Source organism: Calidris pugnax, unplaced genomic scaffold, assembly GCF_001431845.1.
Source record: "Calidris pugnax isolate Ruff unplaced genomic scaffold, ASM143184v1 scaffold76, whole genome shotgun sequence".
In the NCBI taxonomy this organism is placed as follows: Eukaryota; Metazoa; Chordata; class Aves; order Charadriiformes; family Scolopacidae; genus Calidris; species Calidris pugnax.
In genome coordinates this window covers 1,190,637-1,207,980 of record NW_015090827.1, presented here as the reverse complement: position 1 = coordinate 1,207,980, position 17,344 = coordinate 1,190,637, and the positions used below count along the sequence as shown (strand labels likewise).

Below are 17,344 nucleotides of genomic sequence, written 5' to 3'. Positions count from 1 at the left end.
CATGTTTTCTTCTCGGGGGTCTCACCTACACCCAAGCTGGAGGATCCCAAAGTCCCTTGATATGATCTGCTCTACACCAACGTTTTGAGGCCATGAAATCAGACAGGTCTCAAGTACGGCAACAGCCCACGCTGATGGCAAGTGGATTCAAGCAGAGTTTTACAGGTATTTTATTACAAGGTCAGTGTCCTGCCCATCGCTGCGTCTGTGCTTTGGTACGGCTTCGAGAAAGCATCACTATGTATCACGCAAAGGATTAGGAACTCAAGTAAACTGCTCTGTTAATTCGCATGAGAGCCTGGAACTTGAAATATGGAGTGAGGAAATTATCACCTCAGTAAACTAAAAAACTTGCAGGAAACAACGATGAATTGTAGGCCTCCAATAGCTGCAAAGGGCATCAGCAGAAAAGGGAAGGACAGGTTGCTCGGTGACTGATTACTTTCCATAGATTACTCTCTCCAGAGAGTAACAGCAACAACTATTTATAGAAAATAAAATATCTGGTTTGAACGGAGGAAAGGGAAGGGGAGAGAATAGTGGAAGAAGGATAAAGAGGGAGCCTCTCTATTTTAAAACTCCACTCTGGGCCCAAAAGGGCTCTGCTGCTCGAATATCCTGTGAGCTCCTGGGTACTTCCACTCCTTCCATCTTCATTGCATTTTTAAAAAGAAAAATTTTCTTTATTGTCATCACTCAGCCCATCACTGTGGGCTTAGATAAAGCCAATTGTTTCATGTCTTTATTTGCATCAGAATTCAGTAAAGTTTGGGAATAAACCACATCAGGAGCGCTACCCAAAGTACAGGAGAAATACTTCTTGGTACTTCGGTGAGTGCAGTTACATGAATTCACTGACCACAACAAACATCAGTGATTCCAGCCTCAGCCAGTACAAATGATGCTACACAAACCCTAAAACCACAGAGGTTTGGTAAAAACCCAACAATACCGAGTATACAACCAGTGAGAAATGAACTCGGGCAGTGAAGAGAAAAATCAAGCGCTGAGCAATGAGGTAACTCGAAATGTAATTCCAGGGAGATTTTTCAGAAATATTTTCTGACCAACCCCTTACCTCTTTGAATTTGTGAGCGAGCTTGCCGGTGTCCACATCGCTGGGGGAGAACATGTCATCGTTTTCAGGGAGATCGAACACTTCAATGGCCATGTCACCTCCTGGAAGGACGGGTCCCATGTCTTCATCTTCTTCATCTGTAGCATATTCCCCTGTCTTAATTTTACAGCATTTAAGAAACTCCAGTTATCCTCTTATTAAGCAGAAACTGTTCAAAGAGTAATTAAGCTAATTGTGCTGTGTGCAACTGCAGCATAATGCATATGAAAAAGGTCAGCTTTTCCTTTCCCAGCACATATGAATTCTACCAGACAAAAAAATACAACTCCACTGTAGTATTTCAGAGCATGAAGAGAAAGGAGAAAATAGTAACTAAGAATTCAGTGCTTCAGCACAACTGGCTGTAGAGTTCAAGGGTTTTCATCCTTTTCCAAACCAGGCCCTCTCTTCCATAGGAAGACTTCTCCAAATTTATCTCAAATTTAACAAGAAATCTTTTCCACACAGAAACAAAAGCAGAGTAGGACTGACTAGACCTTGACTGGTCTTTTGTAAGCCCTCTGGAGGTAGTCATTCTCCAGTGATATTCCATGCTGAATTTGAAAATCCACTCGTTTGTTCTTTATAAACAAATAAACAATAGAAAACTCACAGCCCCCCCGAAAGACAGCAGCAGGAAAAAGAAACTGAGTGTCAGAGATAAGCTCAGAGACTCAAGTCAGAGTTCACTGAATTTTCACCCCGAATAAGGAGCTGCTTCTAGCCAATTTTAAAACAAAAAAGTATGTTTCTTGGGCCAGTAAACCACGAGATGCGAACAATTTGCTGACAATACAGAATTAAAAAAAAATAATCACGAGCTACAATCAGTATTCCAATATTAAACAAAACAAAACAATAGTATTAAAAAGAAAAAGGTTGCAGTATTAAACCCCAAGTTGCCTGGACAATCGTTTATCATCATCCTTCCCAATGCCTGAGGTGGTTGGGTACCACTCCTCCTCAGCGGGGAGCATCTCCTGGGGATGCGGGACAGCCTGTGGGCCATGCAAAGGGCTGCCCAAACATACAGTAACCCAAACGCTTCCCTCGGGGCCATGTCTGGATTTATAAAGCTCGGGACTCAATAAATACATGGAAAAGGAAGGGTGGAGGAAGGGGTGCAGTTCTGCTTATGTTTATACATTAATAACACCAAAATCTTGACAAAACTACTCTAGTTCTTGGTCATGAGCTTCCCATTCCTGAGATGAAGGCACATAAAAAATTATCAGAAAGATATTCCCAGTAGCGCTAGGATTATCTATTAGTGCCATTTTTTGCCAAAAAGAACTTTTCAAAACAAGATGTAAGAACTCAGATGCCCCAACAACAATTCCAGTCTCAACTTCCCACCTTAATTTCATTTCCCAGCTCTTGTTTAGGCCTATGTGAATCTCTCTCAATTAAAGAGCAGCACATGGAAGCTCATTAAATTAAGTCTAAATGACATACACAGACAGAAAAGTGATATGCATGGATCCAACAACAGGGTGCTATACTCGCAATAAAACATCACCAGTTCTTGGATAAATAACACATAGAATCGTAGAATGGGTTGGGTTGGAAGGGACCTCATGAAAAATTGAGATTTTCCTTTTTGAAAACCGCTCAAGTTTTAAAGAACAAAGCCAAAACACACAGAAAGCATACGATGATTTGGCAAAATCTTCTGATGTTAAAGTAACTATCAAAACAAAGGTAAGTCACCAACATGCATGACCCATCCGTTCTTTAAATGTCACTGTTAACGCAAGGCACTTCTCAGGAGAGCTCCCTCTGTCTCCATAAATGAATATTTGCCTATTCTCCAATGAAATAAACAGCAACCATTTATTTTGCATACTTTATATCTACTAAGACTAAGAATCTCAGCCATCTTCAACCAAAAAAAAGTTAACACCAATTTTGGTAAAAGAACAAAACAGATGAATTTAGTTAAAACTGATTCCTCCAAAGAGTTTAACCAATAAGAAGTACTTCATGCAAAAAGAAAACCGAACACATACGAAGGACTAAGCTATTTGGGGGAAAAACTCAAGAGCAGGCAATATTCTGCTGGCCTCGGGAGCTAAAGTGTTTGAAGAGAGACATCAGGCAGCTTAAAACGAACACAAAGGAAAATCTTGCTTCCAATTGTACATAATGAGTGTCGATAGGCACAGCCATTTTTGTCTGAATTAATGCAAAAAGTAGTCATCAAAGCCAAACAGCGCCGTTTGCTGAGGTAAACACGACGGCAGGACGGCACAAACACATTACAGAACCCAGACAAACGGGACTTTTGCCTTCATCTTCAAAAGAAAGGGATCCGATCTTATGATCACATGGAACACAAATTACAGGTTCAAAAGAACCGAGGCGTACTTTAAAGAAATACATGTCATAAACTACATGAAACATACTTTCTCTGATAAAAATATCTCTGCTGGCTTTCGCTTCACATGAAACGAGAAGGTTGCTGATGCTCTATTGCTGTCTTTGTGGTAAATTCCCCGAGGCTCGGGATCCGACAGCCTGGATGGAGGGCTGGATAAAGATCATTTTCTTGTTTATTTCCACAGCATTGTGGCTTGAGAGCCCTGTGTGTGTTGTAAGAACTGTATGAAAATGACCAGGACAGTTTGACAGCTCTGAGACCGAGCAACTCCTGTGTAATTCTGTGCCACCTCGGCACAAAACTCCTTCAGGGATCCAGATATTCCTGAATTTCACGCAGCTGGAATCACTGTCACTTTGAGGAAACAGACTCGAAAGGGTAGGGTTTTTTCTACATTTGTGGACATTAATTCAGACAGGGTAAACTGAGATTTTCTTGCCCCAAAGATGCCTTGCTTACCAAAACCATAGACTGCAGGGACAGCAACATCAACCCAACATCTACCCCAACAGAGAAAGGTGAGTCCTAAGTAGTAATGCTTTTATTTGACAGTAAATGGAGCAGAAGTGCTTGTGGTGACCAAAAATGTCCCTGAACTGTGTCTAATGTGCATTAGATCACAGATTCCATCATGTCCATTGCCTGGGAATGGTGCAAGTGATGGGAGGTTACTGGGATGGCAAAGCCAGGTGACAAAAAAAATATAAATATTCAGGATTGCTGCAGGTTCCCAATAAAATCTACTTGTGGTAAGTCTGTTAATTAAGAAAGGGAACATGTCTCACTGCAACGTTAGTAACTACACACCAGCCACCTACTCTGAGAATAAGGTTTACCACCCTCCTCCCACATATGGCATCACATAGTAAATGGGTAAGATCTTCATTGATCACAGTGGTTTTGAGAACTGACGTACTGCGTGTGTTCTGAAGCCTAATTTCTTCTTCTTCCAAAAGAGATCAATCTTCTCTGGATCTCTGGTAGATGTCTTTTCCTTTCTTCCTTCTGTCCTCACATACTGGGTAGAAGTCCCCTTTGCACCGTGTAAGCTGATGGCCAAAAATCACATCACAGAGGTGGCCATCGACCTCGATATAGCATTACAATTGAAAAGATGCCCTAAATCTGCTCATCACTTGTCCTGCCTTGATTTCTCTCTATCATCCAAAGGTCATACCAATAGAAAACACTTAGTGCATTTAGTATTTTTCTGTGAAAAATTTATGTGTTGAACAGGGCTTGAGAGTCTGTAACCACTGAACTGCACGAAGGACAACATGACACATCACAAGAAGTACCTGAGGACTTTCTGTGTGCTCATCCTTGTCCTCTTTCATTACTGGTGACCACGCAAGTGTTCCTCAGCGCAGTAACAAAAGAGAACAAGGCTAGACAAGCTGTCTCTTTTTTGGTTTGGAGGAGATGATAGAGTTCCTTCAAGAACTTAGTCAAGATCCTGAATTTTAATTCTACACTAAACACAAGTTAGAAGAAGACTTGCATGTCTCTAGAGTTTGAGGAGGGAACAGAGAGGATATGGGTTTTCTAACCTTCATGGTCTCACACAGGCACATGTACCTATGCATCCCCAACACAGATGAGGACATCTTTTATTTATATGAATTAAATATGCACCTATGACAGGATTCATTCTAAAACATATTAAAATATTAAACTTTTTATTCTTAATATCAGTGGAAATTAAAGTGAGTGAAGGTATCACTGGGGCTACACACAATTTTTACTTAGTCTTCTGGGACACTTCTGACAGTTCTCACCTATTGCTACCTTAACAGTGTGCTTCAAAATCTGAGCATATCCTGATTTTATCTCAGAGTATTTTTTTTTCTCTATTTCTATGTTTAGAAGCCTTGTCCCAGTACCTAGAAGAAAGCTAAACTGAAATAAATGCATAGTATGAATTCTCTATCTCCTCCTTCCTACTGCCTCCTTCTGCAAATAAAAGAGAAAATCTGGCCCGGGATGAGAGAACACCAACACATGGAGTCTGGCATTTCAAATAATATTATTGAAGATAATGGGAAATGAAGGTGGCGTGGGCTACGTGGGAGTGGTTTGTTACAGCAACTGCCTTTTACCTCAACCCAGCAGCTAAATCAGGGGGCAGACAGACAGACAGTCTCTGAAAAACCCCTCTCATTAATCTTTCCAAGTGTCTTGGTATCCAGGCATATTAGGAATTTTAGGAGAATGGGAAAAAATTATGGAAAATTTTCTGTATGAAGTTGATAGTTTCAAACCCTTTCTACTAATCAGGAACATCCTGCTAATCAGGAACATCTACCAGGCAGGTTCATTCTTCATCCTGCCGAGCATCTCTTCACACACAAACAAAAAGCAGTGTGCAGATGGATGTGTCTTACCTGGAATTTTCAGAAAATTTCCTAATGTTCTGAGTTAAGAAGAACAATTCTTCTAGGAAAAAAATAGTCTCAAACTTCCTCAACTTTCTAAAAGTTAGAAGGCGGCTTTTACCACTTTTCACAAAACACTGTTTTTTCAGTGCAGAAGCAAATCAACTTAATTCCCTCATTTCAGAAAAAGCGTATACCTTCAGGGGAAAAGCAATGATTACAGAAGCATTGACTAATTTGATATTTGCTCTTCTGGAACAAAACAAAAAGAGCTTTTAGGTAACTTTGCTCTTCCAATAAGATTCACCATCGAAATCGGCAAAAAATCAACAGGAGAGGTAATGGAGAGGGCGAGAAATATACTGCTGAGCAGCAATTAAAAAGCAGGAATTAAGGACAGAAACCAGAACGTTAAAAACCAGTGAACAGTGGAATTCTGGGCAGTCTGTTACCTCGTCATCGTCCGCATCGTACTGGGCGTAGTGCTGCTCCAGCAGCTCTCTCTGCCGCCGCTCCTGCTCCAGGGTCTGGCTGATGAGCTGGGCCACCTCGCTCACTTGTCCCGGCTTCTCCCGCCCAATTACAAACCTACGCAAAACACCAGAGAGAAAAATATTACTCCTGTGGTTTTACCGAAGTTCTGGAGTTTTAGCCCTGTCTTGTACAGGGGGTAGCCTTTTTCTCCCAGAATCATAGAATTGTCCAGGTTGGAAGGGACCTTTCAGATCATCAAGTCCAACCATCAACCTAACTCTGATAAAACCCATCACTAACCCATGTCTCTAAGCACTATGTCAACCAGGCTTGTAAATACCTCCAGGGATGGTGCCTCAACCCCTTCCCCTGGCAGCCCATTCCAAGGCTTGATAACCCTTTCCGTGTAAAAATGTTTCCTAATATCCAATCTGAACCTCCCCTGGAGCAACTTGAAGCCATTTCCTCTTGTCCCATCGCCTGTTCCTTGGGAGAAGAGACCGATAGGTGGCTGTGATGGTTTGAGATGGGTTCTGTGGATGGTATTTGCCAGAGGGATGCTGTGTGTGAGGCCAGGAGTGACCAGACCATGGCAGGAGAAAAAAAAAAAGTGACCACTAAAGCCTTCACCCCAAAAGTGAGGCCAGGAGTGACCAGACCATGGCAGGGGAAAAAAAGAAGTTACCACTAAAGCCTTCACCCCAAACTTCAGTAAAAATGAATCTCTGAGTTTGAGCCGTACTGACACAAACCCAGAGCGGGGCAATTTTTGAAAAATGTATCATCACTTCCATTCCCTTTCGAGCAGCCCTGAAGCCCCCAGAGATGCTGGGTAACAGCACGGACATCCTTTGGGCAGTTCTCAGTGAGAGGAACATGCACCAGGGTGACCTCTCTCCATCCTGACTTGGAAGATATTTCTCAGCTTTTACATTTGCCTTCCTCCTGCCGATAACAGAGAACTTATTTCCACATTTTAAGGTCTGGCAGATACTATTTCCCTAATTTTAAGCTGCATTTACATCTTTAATTTATTTCGTGTTGCTAAGGAGCGTTCTTCTCCATGCTTATCTATTGCTGAGCACAGGGAGCACAGCTCTTTAGCATAACAAAACACAAGGGCACTGCCTCTTTCTTGGTTGAGACTTACAGGACCTGCTTCCCAACCCTGCTTTCAGCAAGAAATTCAGAATTGACTCGGATTCACTTTTTTCAGCATAGCGGCATAACTGTAATTAGATATTTTGCTATCTATAGCATTAATGATAAAACCCCATTACACAGCACCAACACTGTAAACGACTGAACAAAAGCACAATTTAAAGATGTCAAGCTGAGGGGATATTTTCTTAGCACGCCAGAGAGACAATTAGGTAATTACAGGTGCAAAAAGTCTTATGCAGAGCTGAAAAGCATGATGAGGTGAGGCTGAGACACTGCATATGGTAAATTATTTGTTTCCACAATATTTGGCTGAAATTACTAATTCAATTTACTACTGGAACAAGAGGTAGAAGTGTGCATTATATTCCATGTAAGAAAATGTTCTGCCTACACTGCTAAAGTGGTTTGGGATTTGGCACCCGTGCCTAAGCCAATGAGTGACGGACCCTGAACCCATCCCTGTGCCAAAGGGTTTGTCAGACTCTGTGAACTCAGGCACTGCAGACAGAAATACCATTTGGAGATTATTTCAACATCATCAAAATATCCAAGTCAATAAGTCCTTCCCAATGGGTAAGAAAGGTGAGAACGAGTGACTTCATTTGAAATACTGACACAGGGTGGTCTGAAAAGAATTCACAAGGCAGTGTCTTAGTGCAAAAACATTAACAGAAAATACAGCAGAAACTAGAACAAAACCAAGGAAACAGCATCAGCATTTTATTCCTGATCGAACCAGATCCCAGTCTGGCACTCTTATCCTGCAATTATGAAATATGACATTGCTTCTCAGAAATGATAAAGACCTTGGGCTGAAAGAAAAAGAAGGTTTCTTCATGGCCGCTATGCTTCCTCTGTCGTGCACACTGACCCACCCGGATCCTGCTTCCCCTGAACTTTAATTTTACAGCCAAGTATTAGGAAGACCAAACCAGCCATGTTTTCAGTCTCAGCTGAGAGGAAGAACAAAGTTTTGATATTACTACATGAAGTAAAAAAAGATTCAACCCATATTTGCTGCGCATCTGTCCCCTCAACGTAAAAACAAATTAAGAGACAATATGCAAAAAAACCCTCAACCCACTTCTGTTTTAAAAAACCACCTTAAGCAGCATTATGCATGGGAGTAGTATTTATACACAGCAGAGAGAGCACCAGGGTTGTGAACACACGAGGGAGATGAACACCCCAATGTGGGGAATTAGGGAACCACGCAAAGCGAAGCAAATACCGTACTCCCCCCTGCCCTCTGCCTGACACTTCCCCTCCCTCAGGAAACACCAGACTCTAAATATTTCACACAATCATTTTTGTACCCTGAGAACCCGGAACAGCCAATATGTAACACACCTGATAACTCCTTGTTATTTAGGAGAGGTCTGGACACACTGGACTGCACTGCCATAGTGTTTTCATACAGACCAGCGAGTTTAGGTAGGAAGGAAAAAGGTTAAACCTTATAAATTGAATTTTTCTTCTCATGCCTAGGCCACTCAGAGCTACTGATGTGACTTAAAAGGTTTGGATCATATGTCAAAGCGATATTCCTCAGTGATACCCGAAGCTGTTAGATGATACAGGAATACAAGCCTCCAAGCAATGACAAAGTATAAAGCACATGTTTTCCAAAACAGAAATAAGCCAGGGATGTTTTACTTTCCTACAATTTACTGCTTTAAAATTTCTAAATTTCTAAAGTGTCTGAAAATAAGTATTTGGAAGCATTCACTCTACGACTGATTGCAGTTGTAGGTACAGAATTGTGAATTTGCAGAATGGGACATTGCGTTGCCAACAATTACAGTTTCTACAAACCCTTTGCCCTGTTACACTCCATGACCTTAAGAATATGAATCTAAATAACTATGTTTAACTTGCAACTAAAATAAACCACAAATTATAAATTTATAATTTAAGAGAGATGAATAAATATTTCTCTCTTGCAAAACCACAAAGCAGAGGCAGTTATTAAAATGCTAAGCATGAATTATGTCTAGAATGGTTTCAAATCCAAGAACTATCATAAAATGAAGTGTTTAAATACGAAAAAAGAGACATAAGGTTGTGATTCACTGACCAGAAAATTAGTCACTGAACCGTAATATGCACACTTCAACAAAGTGGCTAATTATGTATTTTGCATCAATCTGGCTCACCAAAATTAAGCACATGCATTTCAGCCTTGATTAATTAGTCTCAAGGGCCAGAAGTATTATAACAAAGAACTGTAAATTCTACCAGCGATAATATATTGCAGGAGCTGGTTATCTTTCTGGATATGAGACAAATGAGGGTTTTAAAACCTTTAAACCCCATCACAATAATAAATTATTAAAGCCACCAACTGCAAAATAAACCCCAGTGAATCTGTAAAACTGAACAACAGCCCAAAACTGGGCTAAATCTCAGCCATTACTGATCATTTCTGATGTCCACCAAAAAAAAACCCAAGAGAGATGAGAGAACCTCGCAGAGGAACAGGGCATGAACCCACCTTACCCTCCCCAGGTACACACCATCTACCTCCATCACCAGCTGCGAAATACTCTCTTGGGTTGTGGTTAAAATAAACAGGGACAGACCCAGGAATGCGATTAGTATCTGACTCTACCTTAGGTTTAAGATGATCTAAAAGAGTACAGCATCTGGAGAAACTGAAAATGCAACTGCAGCACTGGTGGTGAAGAAGAGCATTCTGCTGAAGCTGGCAACGACTCCTGCCCCTCCTGCCACCAGTTAATCACTTTAAAGCACACCTTGTATCAGGTGTACTTTCTGGCTTTCTGCGTATTTCCAGCATTTGTTAAATGAGGATCTGCAGAACTGGGCTTCTTGAAATAACAAAAAAAAATTTATTGTTTTTTTCACGAACTAGAGGGAACAGAAACATTATTGTAAGAGTTAATTTAATTAAGAGATTGTAAGAGTTAAATTAATTAAGAGACATTTCCATTTTGAAAAGAACTTTGGTATTAGAAAAACATGTGGAGGCACTCACTCTGTGACACAAAACTAAAGGTCTGCAACAAGGATTTTTAGTGATTTATTCTCAGTGAATGACTGATCTTAAAAGTACTTTAGGTATTAGATGCTCAGTTAAAAATAATTTAGCATGGATTCCCTAAATTCAACAAAAACCAAGTAGGAATTGACTCCTCCTAAGAAATAAAGAATGTTTTTTTTGCTGCAACACTATTAATAATTTTTTCGTCTAACCTTTCCTAAAATATAGTTTGGTCAATCAAAAACATACAGCAAAGTTCATTGTATTTAGGGGAGTTTTACAGATGGTTTTTAATGATGGTTTTGCTCTGAAGCATACAGCTGCTTCTGCTACCATTTATCTATTTTATTTCAAGATGTCTTCAATTACCTACCCTGGCTGTTTCCATTAGGATAATAGCCATATAATTAATCCAAAGTGCTAGCAGTGGTGTGAATCCTTCTTACAAGAAGGCAGGTTTATTTAGTTGCAGGTTTTCAGGAACAAGATTGAGCTCCTTGAGGTCACTGACTGGAGGTGAGGAATCCACAAGCCACAAGGTTGCACTCAGGTAAAATTATCCCAAACACAGGAATCATAACGACTCTTTGAATCACTGAATAATTTCATTTGGGAGGGAGCTCTGGTCCACTCTGACCCCCTGAGTTCAAAGCTGGGCCCAACTTTGTCACGGCCTGGATCAGTTTGGAATCTAATGATGGGATGTGACCTGTTCTAGTGTTTGAGAAACCTCATAGTATGGTTTTTCTCGTGGGAAATATATAGTTATAATTTCCCTCACTGCAACTTGTGTTCATTGCCTGTTATCCTGTCACTGCAGAGAGTATAAAGAATGTGGGTTCACCCGTTCTGCCTCTAGGATGGTATTGAGAGAGAAGACTTCTTCTAGAGAAGACCAGGCTGAGGGGGGATCTGATCAACGCCTATAAATACTGAAAGGGTGGGTGTCAGGAGGATGGGGCCAGGCTTTTCTCAGTGGTGCCCAGGGACAGGACAAGAGGAAATGGGCACAAACTGGAACATGGGAAGTTCCATCTCAACATGAGGAGGAACTTCTTTGCTGTGAGGGTGGCAGAGCCCTGGCAGAGGCTGCCCAGAGAGGTGGTGGAGTCTCCTTCTCTGGAGACATTCAAACCCACCTGGACACTTTCCTGTGGGACCTGCTCTGGGTGACCCTGCTGTGGCAGGGGGTTGGACTGGATGATCTCCAGAAGTCCCTGCCAACCCCATGGCATTTTGTGATTCTGTGAGACATCTGTGAGATGCCTCATGCCCCTTTCTCCTTCTCTTCAGGCTGAAGACTCCAACCCCATGGCATTCTGGGATTCTGTGAGACATCAGTGAGATGCCTCATGCCCCATTCTCCTTCTCTTCAGGCTGAAGAGGCTCTTTCCACCTCTTCCCAGGATGCTTCCCATGCCCCTGCTCCCCGGTGTAACACGAGGCTACTGAGGACCTCTGAAGAGCAGCCCTGTCTGTTTCCCCAACAAACCTCATCTAAAAGCTTGCTAAAACAGTGCCTGCTGTCTCACCTCTGTAAATCCTCCAGCCCTCCCCAGCACCAGGGACAAGCGTACGCACAGTAATCTTTAAAGCCATTAGCCAAAAATCTTTTAAATAAAGATTTCTTGCACTCCCAACATATAATTTCCTGTCCAAATGTGCAAATATTTAAAGAAATAACTTGCCATAGAATTCAAATTAGCAAGATCTCAGGACACAGGGGTTATGTTTATTCCAGTAAATTAACAGTACCAGGGAATGCTCCCAAGCTCTAGGAATTGCTCATCTACACTATTAAATCACAGAAACACTCTGGAACATTAAGTTCTCCTTGCTGCTCCTGGTAGCCTTACAGAGTGACTACCAGTGCTCGTGGGACTTCTTTGCTCCTTGCTGCTCCTGGTAGCCTTACAGAGTGACTACCAGCGCTCGTGGGACTTCTTTGCAGAGACCAGAAAGAAGAAACCAGCTCTATCATCTTTAGTTTAACCACAGTGGAACAAACAGGAGAAATTCAGGCTATTTTGGTATGAGAGACCACGTGTTTAGTTTCTGTGAGTCTGTGATCCAACCCAGGTGTATCAAAGAAGCAGAACATGCACCAAGCACACATGGCTTCTCACAGAGCCCTTCACCAAGCCCCAGCCTGGGAATCCAGACGTTTCTTTCCCCTTCTGTTTTTCTCTTTGGATCTGGCACTTGGATTCAAGGAATAAGAAACAGACAAGGAAAGGAAGAGCAAAACCTTCACCCCCAGCCGGAAAAAAAGGACAACTTCATTCAGCTCTGGAAATCCGACAGAAAAGGTGGTCCACCCTCACCAGGAGGGGTGAGGAATGAGCTGAAGAAGGAATAAATGACACATCAAGTTGGTGTTAATTAAGAAGCGATTATTTTCACTTCTTACCCTTAAACTGCTTCTTGTATAGAGCTATCTTAAGAAAAAAAAAGTGAAAACCTCATTTTTGTCTGAAAGATTGCATCTGCAGTACAGCCAGAGAGAAAGCAATCAGGCTGAGAGTGGGAGTTGAGACAAAACTCTGCTTTGAATTAAAACTGTCCAGGTAAGAAGAAACACAAAATGCTAATAAATTATTCTTTCTTAGAACAGAGAACAATTAGTAGTGGAAAGCCCCAGGGTCTGAGAGTTACACTTCAATGATCTTGAAGATTAATTAAACATGGTAAAATTTGCTAACCAATTATTTAGATTCTTTACTGAGATGGAAAGGTTTTGAGGCATTTCAGCCAAATTTAATGAAACAAAACCTGGTAAACTCCCTGATAGATTAGAATTAATACAGTTACTTTCAAGGTGGTGCAAATGATGAGAAATCGAACAGGTTTTTGCACAGGTTCGAGGTGGTTCCCTGAAAACTCCAGAAGTGGCACAGAAAGCACTGGCCTGGCAATGGCTGGGGAAGCCCAGAAAATGCTTTGTCACATTCACACGGCGGGTACAGGAGGAGGACACGGAATTCAAAATTCACCTCTCCAGTAAAACGCTGGGTTTGGTTAAAGCCGTGCTGGCAAAAGCACACAAGCAGCGACTGAAGGACTGGGATTTTCCAGTCCAAGACCCCTTGTACTCATCACGCCATAAATCCTCCTCCGTCCCTGGGACCCTGCGCCCCCCAGAGCTACCTGGGCACCAACCCTGTGAGCAGAGCAGCCCCCACTGAAAGCCCCGTATTTGTCCCCAGTTAGACAGAGACCAGGTGAGTACGGTAGAAGGATAAAATCTACTCTGTAAAAGAAAAGAATAGAATTTCCTGGAGGTATACAACTCTTCCAGTGAGCTCTCTGGTGAAGACATTAGGATCCCCTGAACCCTTTCTTGATGATGAAGAACAAGGGGAAAGAGTGGGGTCACCCCCCTCCCTCAACACCACCCAAGCAACCTCCAAGAACTTCAGGTCTGCTGCTCAGCACCAGGGTTTGTGAGACCACAGGCTCTGGGGCAGGATGACCTGGGAGAAGATCCGCGACAGGACAGGATTCCTGCTCTCAAGCTGCCTCCTCATCCTCCCTTTCATGACTGTAGGCACCACAGGCAAACCTCAGTCTGATGGATTACACCCTGAATGCAGTCAGAAGCACAGAACAATTAGTGATATTAGTCTGGTGCTGCCTTCAGACTGGTCCATTAATCTCAGAGCAGGGGTGACACTCAGCAAAACTGAAAAACCAACACCTGTTTCAACAGCAAATCCCTCCGGTATGTAACCACATGATGAAATCCACAAATATCAGATATTAGTAAACTAAATTGTTAAGCAAATTTATAAAGAAGACTGGATATTTACATCAATTGAAACAGCATTCCTAGTTGTATTTGCCAGATTAGAGTCACGAGGACATTAATTCTCATCCCTGAAAGCAGAAGCTGATTGCCATCTGGGATTAGGGAAGAATTCCCCCTCCTCCCCTTCTCTCATAGGCTACCAGAGCACAGCTTGGGGGTGCCGACTGTCTTCATACAAAACATTGCAAGAAAGGATAATTGAATCTATTATCATTGGAGAAGCCACATCAGTTGGGTCAATGATTTTCCATTATGGTATGACAACTCTTCTGAATAGCCTAGTACTTCAGACAATGGATAAAATAACCATAGATGCTTATATTTACTCATCCTTCTCCCTCCCTCACCCTCACCTAGAACAGTTCAAAAGGTAAAGGCCACGTCTTCATTTTCCCAGATTCCTTACTGTGGCAGCTACAGACAGCCTGGATACATTTTTCTGGCAGAAACACTGCAAAAAATCTATTCTAGGTCAACGACTTCCACTGTCGGGATCATTCAAAGTGCTCAGGAAGCTCAAAGGAGAAAAATAAATCCCTAAGTATTGGTATTACGCAAGCTCCCTGAAGAGGTGTTGCCTGCATTTACGGCAAAGAATTAAGAAGTAGCTTTAATGTCACTCTGCTCATGAAAGTCCTTTCTTTGTAACTGATCTCACATCATAAACGCTTCTGCAAAAACCAGAGTGTGCTTTGACTCGGTGAAGGACAAAGCAACTGTGTCTCTGTGATGCTGTGGGTCTGCCCGAGCTTTTTCCTCCATGAAGTTTTAAAGGAAGCAAAAATAGGAGGAGTGACACCAAATTCTATCCTTTCCTTTCTTCTAATTAGACATATACGCTGGTGAGAGGCTGCTGACCGCACAGCATGGCAGTGTGCATGTAGACAATGATATATCCATTTAATAGAATAATATTATCATATATTAAAATTCATATTATGATGAAATTTTAATATATGATAATATTATTAAATAAAACATTTAATTTCTAATTTAATGTTTTTATGACTTTTAAAATCTAGTTGTGACACTAATGCACTGGGTCATTTTTCTTGTGAAAGCTCAGCATCTGAACTGCACATCTCTCACACTCACACATCTCTCCTTGAGACATGAGACCTGTGCGGAGCCAACCATCCCTGTCCCCAGGATACACACTGCACCTGGCAACGGGAGCTCAACAGCAGTGAAGAAATACTTCTAGCAGCCCTCTATTTTATGACAAAAGGGTGCAGATTGCAACCAGTCCAGCTGTAATTCACTGCCCGAGAGAAGATTCTGGGAGCGCTCTGTGTGCAAATCATTTCACGTTTCTTCCTTTCTCCAAACCCATTGTTTCTCCATGGAAGCAAGTACTCAATTCCATAACTTACGCAACACTAATTACACAAGCTAAGCCGATTATAAATGCATATAATACATATGTTTTATGTGAGTGCTTCCATTTTTCTTTCTCTTTTTTTTTTTTACCTAAACCATGAAACATAAAACATACCTAGCATTTGTTTTGTGGATTGAAACCCCCATAGACATTATTCTCTGTCATAAGGATTTTATGTTCAAAGGTCCGAACTCTGCAGAAAACCTAATAAAGTACATACTCATTTTTATAGTCAGCTCAGCAGGAACACTCTCAGCATGTGTGAGTCTTTGCAGATATGAGACTGATGTAGCTAAAACTGTAAACGTTATACAAAAATATACTCACCTGTAATTACATGACAATTTCTAATAATTTTTTCATAAATAACCTCTTTCAAATAAAACTTAGTTCAATCACTCCCAAGATTCTCTGCATAATCTGCATCCCAACATTACCCCTAACATTGTGAATGACAAGGCACAGAATTCCTGTGGAAATGAGGAGGCCAGGATGTAACGCCACTGCCAGAGGGGGACACCATGTACTATCACCCATAGCTTAGACACAGTTCTAAAGAAGCCAGCCCCAAACTCATTAATTAAGGAATTGAGCTGTACTCACTGGAGAGGACTCAGAGAACCGAAGGGTGGCCTCAGAGTGGCTGCTGCTTTGCTATATGCCAAAGATATTTCTGGATTTATTTGGCAGAGTTAAACCTCTGCTGAACTTAAAAAAGCTTAGAAACTTAGAAAAGCTATGTGACTGCACAGGTTTTTAAATGGCAAAACAGTTCATTTCTAGGGAAATGCTATTCTTGTTAATTTATGAACATTTTACAGCTTTGTATCTACATTAGTTTAGAATTTTACTTGTGCTACATGTTACATTTTCAAGTACATCTGACCAACACCCCCAGCCCGTGTCGTTCCAGCCACAAGAAACAGTTTGAGGCCCATGGAGATCTAGGCCAGTAAAGGCAATTTCAGCTTGTTTCAGTCGTGATGTTTTAAAAAGTTAAGCCAAAACAAATATCTGTGATACCACAGCTCATCCCTGTCTCAGGATAAAAGCAGACAGGACAGTGAGAGGCCAATGAGCTCTGCTTCCACCCGGGCACACTGACACTCCTGTGCAATACGCCAGGGCATCTGAAGTATTCAGTTTTTATTTTCCTGCTGAAGTACTCACCTGACTTTCCCTTTGGTGTTTCTAAGAACAGTGGCAGCAAAATTTTGCGTAACGCCAACCAGACTGATGCCATCGACTTCCACAATCTGGTCATTCACTTGGATCCTTTCAGGGGAAAAAGCACAAATATATAAATCATTGTGTGAATTCGCAGTGAATTTTCAGCAAAACTTAGCACACAGAGAGATCTTTTTGGTTTGATATTAAACAAAGACTTTAAATAAAAACCCGGTCATAAAATGACTGAGGTAAATATGCAAAGGCATCACTCCCTGCACACAGACATCCCATAAATCCAGCCTCAAAGCTAACATCACAATTAGTAGCATCGATCATCCAGCAACCTCCCTTGTATATAAATACAGGAACACAAACTCGTCAATTTGTCACATGACTTAAATTAAGCACAGTACTTGAACAGTTCTTATATCATTCTTTCCTAAGCCAGGCCTGAAAAACAGCATAAGACAT

The 17,344-nt window shown here is 41.5% G+C and overlaps 1 protein-coding gene across 8 annotated transcripts in view; it reads right to left on the bottom strand.

Moving 5' to 3' along the window:
• The window catches only part of PPP1R9A (protein phosphatase 1, regulatory subunit 9A), a 104,543-nt gene that overhangs the window by 31,610 nt on the left and 55,589 nt on the right, over positions 1-17,344 (bottom strand). For all 8 annotated transcript variants that reach the window (XM_014940257.1, XM_014940262.1, XM_014940263.1 and 5 more), the window contains exons 4-6: positions 16,874-16,978; positions 6,325-6,460; positions 1,079-1,234 (exon numbers count right to left, since the gene is read on the bottom strand). In XM_014940257.1, coding sequence (XP_014795743.1) covers positions 1,079-1,234; positions 6,325-6,460; positions 16,874-16,978 — 397 coding nt within the window. The remainder of the gene's footprint in view (positions 1-1,078; positions 1,235-6,324; positions 6,461-16,873; positions 16,979-17,344) is intronic.